Below are 11152 nucleotides of genomic sequence, written 5' to 3'. Positions count from 1 at the left end.
TGACGTCATTTCGATGTTAATGAGACATGGTTCCAGCGCAATAGCAATTTACGGGACTTATATGGGTTAATAAAACGCCATATCCTTTCCAAGTTAGCCCGCTTCCGTCTTAGACTGTATTATCAATTACCACCAGGTGACATTGTAGTCTGGGCAGGCCACGTCTGCTGCAGAACCGATGGCCGCTGTGGCTGACGTGTTCTGGAGTGGAGACCGCGTATCGGCAAGCGCAGTGTGGGACGACCTCCAACCCACTGGACTGACGACCTTAAGAAGGTAGCGGGAAGTGGGTGGATGAGGAAGGCAGAGATCGTGTGTGGTGGCACGCTCTTGGGAAGGTATATGTCCAGCAGTGGACGCAAACAGGCCGATTGATTGAGATTGCAGTCAAGGGCTAACTTTATTTAAAATAAAAATAACGAGCAGGCGCGGGTCACCTGATGTCAAGTCAAATTAACTTGTACAGTTCTTGCAATTCACGAAGGCAAGTGGCTCATACTTGTGTTTAAGTCGTATCGGTATAAGTCAGGTACACTGAATGTTTGCGTTTGTGGGCGACATTGGTCCGACATGCACGCACACTTATGCAATGCCCAAGTGAACATGACAAGTAAAGTCCACTCGCCTTCGTGAATTGCAAGAACTGTAATAGAATTTTTAAGATCTAAAGTTGGGTGGCTTGGAAGGGGGAATTGTTGAGCGGCAGGTCTCGCGCGAAGGCGGTGATGAGCGCCACCGCCGCGGCCGGCTGGTCCACGGGCACCATGTGGCCCGCGTTGCGCACCATCACCTCCAGGAAGTTGCCGGCTTTCTTGTAGTACCTGCGCGTGTAAACAGTTAACACAAATGAACAGATAAGTATATTTTAGACTTTAAGAAATATTGGCATCGAATCGACTTATTTTTGGAGAACAAAACAAAAGAGAAAATAATGTATACATCGGCCATTAGAATGATATTTCGGCTTTGTAGAGCGTTGCCTGTCACTCATACCTATATGTCTACAAATCCGCTATCTCCTTCTAAAGATCGATATATATAAATTATTTTCTGCTACGTACCTACTTACTTTTAGTAGACTCAGTAAGGCACGTGCGAGCTATATGAAAGAGCTGATAGCCACATTAACATAGCCCCGTGTTCTCCCTACCGTCGATGTATTGCTTAGCTCAAGTCGCGCATTTATATCTCATATCTCATAGCTACCTCGCGACGGCACATCATCATAACACATAAATTACCCGCTCCACTACACCGCACCGCGTAGCATTCGTAGAAAGTCATAGTTTCGTAGCTTGACTTTGACCTGCTCACAGCATAGCTGCGTAGCACATCTCTGGTAGAAAAGCAGCCTAACGCTTGGACAGTACAATAGAGCCCAGAAAAAGTTGATTGACAGCAAAACGGACTGTCGTAGAGGCCAAGGAATGTGGGTATTTTCGTGGTATTTTCTTTCAATCTTTTAGGATCAACATCTATCTATACTAATCTGAATGGAAGCGACGAGTGAGTCCACAGAACTGATTAGGATTTAGGATTCAGGTTAAATTGGGATCAGGTATAATTCTGAAAAAACTTTAAACTTACCCAGCTACATTTTTGTTTATTGTCCAAACTTTACGTTTGCCGTTTTTATATTTGTCAGCATCGGCGAACGACAGAGAATTGTATGTGTTGACGGACGGATGATACGCCACCACTGTGTCTAGATGTCCACTGAAAGTACAGTAAGGTATAAGAAAAAACCGGCCAAGTGCGAGTCAGGCTCGCGCAATGAGGGTTCCGTACTACAGTTGTATTTTTTCGACATTTTGCACGATAATTCAAAAACTATGATGCATAAAAATAAATTAAAATCTGTTTTAGAATTTACAGGTGAAGACCTTTCATATGATACCCCACTTGATATAGTTATCTCACTTCGAAAGTTGAAAATACTAATTATTAGTTCATGGCCACAATTTAATTTTTTTTGTGTGATCTAACCCTAAATTCACGGCTTTCAGATTTTTCCCGAAATGTCAGCTGTATAAGATCTACCTACCTGCCAAATTTCATGATTCTAGGTCAACGGGAAGTACCCTGTAGGTTTCTTTACAGACATACAGACAACAAAGTGATCCTATAAGGGTTCCGTTTTTCCTTTTGAGGTACGGAACCCTAAAAAAGAAAACGTCTTTGAAAGAAAAAAATATTTGCTGGTAGTGTCACAAACTTCCCTGACGCAGTGGTATATAGGTAAGCGCTGTGGTATTATAAGTATGGAGGTCCCGAAATCGATTCCTAGCAGGGGCTATTTGGGAATTTATAATTTCTTTGGTCTGGTCTGATGGGAGACTTCGGCCGTGGCTAGTTGCCACCCTACCGGCACAGTACCTTAAGGTGAAAGACTGTTGTGGCACGCTCTCGGGAGGGCCTATATCCAGCAGTGCCTGCAAACAGGCTGATTAATAGAATGCTCTTCTTTATTCATATACTAGCTGATGCCCGCTACTTCGTCCGCGTGGACTTTAGGTTTTTAAAAATCCCTTGGGAATTCTTTGATTTTCCGGGATAAAAAGTAGCCTATGTCACCCTTCAGGTCTTTATCTACTTATACCCATGCAAAAAACACGTCAATCCGTTGCACCGTTGCGACGTGATTAAAGGACAAACCAACAAACAAACACACTTTCGCATTTATAATAAGGGTACTGATTGGGGAGGGTCGTGACTCGTGAGTCAGTTCCATGAATCACATAATGGTAGGAGTTCTCTTGGGATAATGATGCGAATTGCGATGAGTTCCTAGATTCAGCATACATAACTCACTAAGAGAACGAGATTTCGTTTCTTATGTTTTACAGTTATTATCAGATGTTAGTACTTAATAATATTAACCGGGACCGATGGCTTAATGTGTGCCCCAAGACACGGCAAATTTGGACGTCCAAAGTCGGTCACCCATCCAGTTACCGACTTGGATCAACGTTGCATAACAATCGCAAATAGTTGTTTTTTTTTAAAAAGAATTTTAGCCATGTTAAATGACTAATATTCCCCTTTCCTCTCCAACTAAGCGTGAAGCTTGTGCTAGGAGTAGGTACGACAATAATGCAACGGGCGGGGTTTGAACCGTCGACCTTTCGGTTTTCAGTCCACTCCTTCACCAGTTGAGCTATTGAGGCTTGATTGATATGCGTTGTCACAACTAGGCCACACGTCCCTCGATAGACGACAGAATCCAAGGTACTTACTTGTAAACCATAACCCTGTAATGGCCGAGCAGTTCCTCGACCCAACTCTTGGCACTGTTCATAAAATCGGGTACAAGCTTGCCATACACTATGCCGATGTTAGTGTACGACGTATTCCCAACGTGTAAAGCGCGCCTTATTTCAGGTTGCTGTACAAACTTCACGTAATTGCCAAAAAGTTCCACGCCGTCGCTCAAAATGTTGTACGGATTCTGAAGGCGCGCTCTGTAGTCCAGCTCAAACATCGCTGTGATCAGATACTGTGTAGTTTTCAAATAAATTAATGAAAAGTCAGGATATCAAGAAGAAAAATATGATAATATTGACAGCTAGCTTATGCCCGTGACTTCTTCCGCGTGGACTACACAAAATCCAAACTCTTATTTTAAAGGGTTGAATCATAGATTAATTTTATTATTGATCTCGCTCCGCTCTACGGTTGAATTTTCAAAAATTCATTCACAGCGGGTGTCTACGTCATAAAACAAGACGTCAAATTATTTTATGTTCTTTGTAAGGCCCGTTTATATTTGACTAGCTCATGCCCGCGAATTCGACCGCGTGTGATTCGGTTTTTCGGTACCTAAGTACCTCAGTCAGATATTCCAGCCGGATTTTATCGCCTGTTTGATTGCCAACACTTATTTAATTTGATGATCTAAACATATCCTAACTTAGGTAAAAGGAAAAGCTGTTTGACAAACATAGATACCTACTGATCTTTCAACGCACAGCTCAAACTACTGGACGAATCAGGCTGAAATTTCAGATATAGGTACTTAGCTATTATGACGTAGACATCCGATAAGAAAGGATTTTTGAAAGTTCAACCGCTAAGGTGGCAAAAAAGGGGTTTGAAATTTGTGTAGTCCACGCGGACTTACTTAATATCTTATTGGGAGACTCGATTAATTTACGGACTGATACTTACATCAAAAGGCGAAAGATTTATACGTATCTAATAATTTTATTTACTACCTAATCACTTACTCACTGTAACTTTACTGTCAAGTGTCAACTACTTTGTATGGAATTAAATAAAGCTTTATTATTTTAGCGTTTAAACTACCGTGAGTGATTTCCATTATAAATACTATCTGTCCCGGCTTACTTTCGTGTGTAGTCGACGTTAGCCCGACTAGTTTCGAACCCATCCGGGGTCCTTTTTCAAGGGAGTCCGTCCGCGCACGCGCCGCGGTTTTGACTGCGGGACGCACGTGCCGCTGCCCGTAGAGCCCCGCAGTCAAAACCGCGGCGCGTGCGCGGACGGACTCCCTTGAAAAGGACCCCGGATGGGTTCGAAACTAGTCGGGCTAACGTCGACTACACACGTGAGTACAGTACAGCCGGGACAGATAGTATTTATAATAGCTTTATTATTGTTATTTTATTAGGCACTAGCTGATGCGCGCGACTTCGTCCACGTGGAATTAGGTTTTAAAAATCCCGTGGGAATACTCTTTGGTTTTCTGGGATAAAAAGTAGGTCTTTATCTATACCCATGCAAAAAATCACGTCAATCCGTTGCACCGTTGCGACGTGATTGAAGGACAAACCAACAAACAAACACAATTTCGCATTTATAATAAGGGTACTGATTATTATTATTACTTACATCAAAAGCTTCCATAAGTTTGTTCTCGTTTATGCACTTGACCACTTCCTTTTCCGCTTCACGTACTTTGTCGGCATCCTTGTCGTCCAGTAGGCCAATCTCTCGAGCCACGTAACTGGTCCCCTGCAGCGTCACCGGGTCTACGAAACCGTTGCCGATTGCTATGCCCTGTGTGGTTTTCATTTTTGATTAGATTTTCATCAGTTTAGTCATAACACCAAAAAGTCAGTAGGTATAATCATCATCATGATCAACGTGATCAACCCATCGCTGGCTCATTATACAGAGCACGGATCTCCACTCAGAATAAAAAACCGGCCAAGTGCGTGGTGGGCCACGCGCAGTGTAGGGTTCCGTAGTCACAATCCTCGAAAAACAGATGTAACTCCTTAACCTGTGAACCCTACTTAGCCATGATAGTTTTCCTTTAAAATTGATTCTATATACTACTGCTGTGAATTTTTTCACGTTCCTATATACTACCATTTGGCTGATAGAGGGGGGGGGGGACACTTGACTCTAATAAAAATTAACATTTTAAAACATATTTTACAAACGGATCTAGTAATCAAAAAATGATTTTCCCAGACCCACAGTATTTTTAAAAGAACTATTCAACGATACCCCACACTATGGGGTAGACGAGAAAAAAAAGTTCATCCCCATTTTACATGTAGGGGAGCTACCCTAAAAAAAAAATATCAAAATTTTATTTCATCACTTTGTCGGTGTGATTAATATTTATACCCATGCCAAATTACAGATTTCTAGCACTGATAGTCTCTGAGATTAACCGAGGACGGACGGACGAACAGACAGACAGACGGACGGACATGGCGAAACTATAAGGGTTCCGGGTTTACTACGGAACCCTAAAAAGGGTTTCAGTCATAGTCTACCTACCTGTAGATTGATAGGTTGGTCCTTGTCTTTGTGCCATAGGATCTGGATCGCTACGGAAGGGATGTGCTTGCCGGCGTACGACTCTCCCGCGATGATAAATGGCGCCTTGCGAAGTTCAGGGAATATTGTGAAGAACTGCTGCAGAGCCTTGTATAGGTTTTCACCAATCTGTATTTCATTGGCAGGTTTTTAATGAACCATATGACATGAAATGATATTTAACTAGCTGATGCCCGCGACTTCGCGTGGAATTAGGTTTTTTGTTAATCCCGTGGGAACTCTTTGATTTTTCGGGATAAAAAGTAGCATATGTCACTCCAGGTAAAAACTATACTACTCGTGCGCGATAAGTTGAGACTCGCCTGGAATGCAACCCTCCGCCAGCTTCCCCTGTAACTTTCCCTCTAGCTCCCGTGTTGTACTGTAGACAACGCCATTTTTTTAACATCTTAGTCTCGTACTTGCTTACACGTCACGCAACGACAACGCGCTTCGATTTTTGTCTACAGTACAAGCACGCGTCTGTGGCGTCACCGCCCCCCAGGGTCTCAACTTATTGCGCACGAGTAGTAGGTACCCATGCAAAAAATCACGTCAATCCGTCGTACCGTTGCGACGTGATTGAAGGACAAACCAACAAACAAACACTTTCGCATTTATAATAAGGGTACCTACTGATTATTTCATGTAGGTAGATCAACTTATGGCACTTATGAAAAGTCCAGACTACCGACGCGGCGCCGCGTTTTGGAACCAGTTTCTTATAAGGGCTAGCGTGCACCACGGTGAGGTGAGTTGTGGTGTGTTTTAAAATCCGTAAATTTGAATGTATATGTATCAAAATCCGGTGCGGAATCGATTCCGCATTGCGCGCGCTTCTATGAAGTTCTAAGTATAGTTCGCAGATTTTGCGGGGAAAAAACGTACGGAAATTTACCATGGTGCGCGCTAGCTCTACAAGAAAATCAGAAAAGGTAGGCATTTTAAATGGCAATTGTTACAATAGCAAATGTGACTAGATACCGACACATACCTACCTATAGGTATAACCTAAGTTTCATGTTTAGTGCTCGGTGGTCGATGCTTTCAGGCAATTTTGTTAGTAAGAAATTCATAAATTTTAATGATAACCTCGATTTAACAAACGCATTTTATGTACCTACAATATTAAATATTCAGTAGGAACATAAATATTTTTTAAAGTAACTATTTTTTAAGGTAATTAGTAGAGCTCTATTAATTGTTTTTTTTTTGGTGCCTCACCGCGGTTTGATTTGTGGAATACCCGTCATCGGAGTCGGTAAAGCTGAAGCCGGTGCCCACCGGGTTGTCAATGAACAGGAGGGAGTGCTCCTTACTCCAAGAATGGTTCTTTGCTGCAAAATATTATTTTTTTAATCGCGTGTGATTCATTTTCAAAATTCAAATACAAGAAATTAACAATTTAAAAAAGGAAACGCACTTTCTTCTTGAATTATTAATTTGTAGCACCATAAAACGTTCAAACTATCAAACCAAATAAATAAATAATTATTTCTACTTAGGTATATGTATTATCCTTTCGAAGTCTCTCGGTGCGCGAGTCTGCCTCGCTCTAGGCCGATTTTTAGGGTTCCGTACCTCAAAAGGAAAAACGGAACCCTTATAGGATCACTTTATTGTCTGTCTGTCTGTCTGTCAAGAAACCTACAGGGTACTTTCCGTTGACCTCGAATCATGAAATTTGGTAGGTAGGTAGGTCTTATATCAGACATTAGGGGAAAAATCTGAAAACCGTGAATTTGTAGTTACATCACACAAAAAAAAATGTGGTCATGAATTAAAAATTAGTATTTTCAATTTTCGAAGTAAGATAACTATATCAAGTGGGGTATCATATGAAAGAGCTTCACCTGCGCATTATAAAACCGATTTTTATTTATTTTTATGCATTATAGTTTTCGAATTATCGTGCACAATGTCGAAAAATACGACTGTAGTACGGAACCCTCGTTGCGCGAGCCTGACTCGCACTTGCCGATTTTTTTAAATTAAGAATGAGTGATAAAATTGGCAATAGTATATTTACTTACCTTCGATTTTTAAGTCCTTGGTGATCGTGTAAGGGCCTATTTCCTCGAACAGGCCGTACAACGAGGAACTTCCGGGGCCGCCCTGAAGCCAGAGGATCAGCGGGGTTTCATTGACCGGCTTCTTCATGACGGGAAAATACCAGAAGAACAGGTTGCTGTTGTATTCTTTGTTCACCTGAGTAGGGGGAAAATTAAACGAAAGCAGAAATGACACAATAAATATTATACGTTACTGGCTGTTTTGTTCACTCTAAGGAGATTTTCTTCTAGAGTGAGTAGACTACCCGACTATATTACTGATGGACATTTCAAGACGAATTAAAATTAAAATTTACTGATATTCATTTCTCGTCATTTAATAGCAACAGAATCATGAGTCATGAGAATCAGAGTCATGAGGATTTGACGAAACCTGCAACAAAATTCCTCTTGCACCTAATTCTGAAAACTTTAAAACTTTTTTACTATTCAAATTATTATTAAAGTGGTTCCTAAAAAAAATTAAAGTAGAGGCTCATGTAATAGATATGTACCTACTTATCTAAATATATAAATGGAAAAGGTGACTGATTGACTGACTGACTGACTGATCTATTAAAGCACAGCTCAAACTACTGTACGGATCAGGCTGAAAGGCATGCAGATAGCTAGTACGACGTAGGTATCCGCTAAGAAAGGGTTTTTGAAAATTCAACCTTTAAGGGGGTGAAATAGGGGTTTGAAATTGGTGTAGTCCACGCGGACGAAGTCGCGAGCATAAGCTAGTTATAAATAAACTAGGTACCTGTGATATAATTTCAATTTCAATTTATTTATTAACAACAATTGATCCATTATGTGTTAGTAAATATAAATACTTAATAACTATGTTAATACTTAAACACTAAGGAGTTAGTAACAAAATACTTAATCACTATGTTAGTACTTAATAACTAAAAGGGATTTAGTCCTCTGCACGAGTTTCCCCATCAGAGGACTATCCATTTTGTCCGCTATCATGCGCAGGATCCCGTTGCTGCTTCCTCGGACTCTGGACAATAGTGATGCTGTTTTCTTGCGCCAGATGGCATCGAAGCCATCTGTCCGCGCCTCAGCAAACATAGCTGATGCACTACAGAACCGAGGTTGCCGCAACAAAATCCTGAACTAATACTGAACTGAATAATATGTATAGGCAGGTATAAGGTATTTGTATCACAATAGAATAGGTAAAAACTCACAGTCAAGTACCCAGCATAGCTGTCAACTCCAGGTATAAAATGCTTGGAATCCACGTACGCTGCACGCCTAGCTTCACATGTCTTGTTCTGCTGTATGTACGGAGTCAAGATGAGGGGCTCTCCACACTGCGCGTCGCTTGCCGGTGCTCCTTCGTAACCTGACACGTAGGTTCGTTCGAGCAGATTTCGGTAACCATCACCTTTGTTCAGGAACTTGCGCTTGTTCTGATGAGCGCTTACGATGTTTTGAGCGCATCTACAAAATATAATACGTATACCTCTGTAGCACCATCATGATCAACCCATCGCCTTCTCGCTGCAGAGAACAGGTCTCCTCTTAAAGTGAGATGGGTTTTGGCCGTAGTCTACCACGCTAGCCAAGTGCGGATTGCTAAACTAGCTAGGTGATTCGCTAATTCAGTGTCTAACACTAAATGATAGCCACCGAGGTTGGGTGGTTCTACATTGCTGCTTCACTGGGATTTTTTCCTAGAAAACTTTCAAAGGATTAAAAAATGAGCTCGGTGACTATCATTCAGTGTTAGAAACTGAGTTAGCGAATCACCCCGCAGTGCGGATTGGCAGACTGCATAAAATTTTACAGAGCAGGTTGAGCCTTTTTTTTTTAACGCTGGGAAATGCATTTACGCATCCCCCTCTCCTGAAAGCCAGCCAGCCAGTCAGCCTGGAGCCTGCCCTGGCGTACGTATGACTGGTTAACAGCCCTGACTAGGGGCTAGTACAGAGTTACAGACCCAGACTACAAAGGATTTTTTTTTAAACGAAACCCCGGCTTCGTTTAAAATAGCCGGGCGGGTTAGCTAGTTACCTAAGTATAAAATCTAAAAGTACTTACAATAATAGGAACAGTAGTTTTAACTTCATGTCTACGTAAGCTGGAAGCTTACCAACCAGTTACCAACTAAACAATCGCTAATGAAGTAGGTACCTACTGAATTTTCCGTAGCCTTTTATACCGCTGAACTATCTGAATTAGAGCCAATTTAAATTATCATTCAAAATAATGTTCAAAATCAATTGTGGTTCATTAAAATTGGTTCATTAATTAAATTAGCTCACTTATATTAGAATTTTTACTAAGTAATATAGATAAATTATAACCTTGTGTTCGGTTTTTGGCTTGTTACGTATTGAATACCTATTACACTTTATCCTAAAACGTTTTGGTTTCATAGTAGACTAGCTTTTGACCGCAACTTTGCCCGTGGTAAGTACATGGTTGTACCACGGGCCTACACTTAGGTTAGTTAAGTAGGTATAATTTAACAGAATAACAATCTATTGAGTATATTTCTATCTAGTTAGGTACTTATTTCGTAAAAGTTATACATCGATGGTAAAAGTTCATAAAAAGCTCATGCTCATAATAATATGTCTTCCAATTAATACTATCTTACAAGGCATCTCATAACTTCACACAAAAGGTCTCTCTCACTAATGACTATACCCTTCATACCTGGGAAGTCAGCGTCCAGTTTTTGTGGTCAATCAAGTAAACAGCGACGCGCTCGAGTATGTTGACCTTGTTTATCTGGTCGTTGCTCAGGATACCGAGGATTCTGCAAGGCTCCCTGTGGTGCAACATGCTAAGCGGATCGATTAGGCCGTTCCTAATCATAACGCCCTGGAAGAAGATTTAATGGAATAAAACACTTAGTAATTCAATTAAATCATGGTATATTTTAGTAATTGGTATATTTTTCTAATCGGAGGTCGGGGGTTCGATCCCGGGCATGCACCTCTAACTTTTCGGAGTTATGTGCGTTTTAATTAATTAACTATCACTTGCTTTAATGGTGAAGTAAAACATTGTGAGGAAACCTGCAAGTCTGAGAGTTCTCCATAATGTTCTCAAAGGTGTGTTAAGTCTACCAATCCGCACATGGCCAGCGTGGTAGACTATGGCCAAAACCCTTCTCGCTCTGAGAGGAGACCCGTGCTCTGTAGTGAGCCGGTGATAGGTTGATCATGCTGATGGTAGGATTTTTAACTGACTTCCAAAAAGCAGTTGGTTCTCAATTCGGCCCGTTTTTTTAACGATTTTTTCGAGGTTTCTGGACCGATGTGCAAAATTACAGCAGAAGT

General features: G+C 41.2%; 1 protein-coding gene across 1 annotated transcript; it reads right to left on the bottom strand.

The window, feature by feature from the left end:
- Positions 1-489: 489 nt before the first annotated feature.
- On the bottom strand, positions 490-9954 carry LOC117996849 (venom serine carboxypeptidase-like). The gene is made up of 9 exons (XM_034984988.2): positions 9903-9954; positions 9047-9302; positions 7827-8001; positions 7018-7130; positions 5755-5922; positions 4852-5019; positions 3237-3496; positions 1588-1716; positions 490-821 (listed from the first exon to the last, which is right to left on the bottom strand). The coding sequence occupies exons 1-9, from the start codon at positions 9929-9931 to the stop codon at positions 665-667; spliced, it is 1455 nt and encodes a 484-aa protein (XP_034840879.1). The 5' UTR covers positions 9932-9954; the 3' UTR covers positions 490-664.
- Between the last annotated feature and the right edge of the window lie 1198 nt (positions 9955-11152).

This window comes from Maniola hyperantus, chromosome 1, assembly GCF_902806685.2.
Source record: "Maniola hyperantus chromosome 1, iAphHyp1.2, whole genome shotgun sequence".
In the NCBI taxonomy this organism is placed as follows: domain Eukaryota; kingdom Metazoa; phylum Arthropoda; class Insecta; order Lepidoptera; family Nymphalidae; genus Maniola; species Maniola hyperantus.
Note: the sequence above shows the minus strand (reverse complement) of the source record. Positions and strands in the feature narration are given on the sequence as shown.

Bases quoted from the DNA above. Each gene is read 5' to 3' on its own strand.
- LOC117996849 (XM_034984988.2), bottom strand. From the start codon at position 9,931: ATGAAGTTAAAACTACTGTTCCTATTATT. The intron at 5,923-7,017 runs GTGAGGCACCAA...AATGAAATACAG, and splicing joins ATTCCACAAATCAAACCGCG to ATTGGTGAAAACCTATACAA. The intron at 3,497-4,851 runs GTAAGTAATAAT...AAAACTACACAG, and splicing joins AACTTATGGAAGCTTTTGAT to TATCTGATCACAGCGATGTT.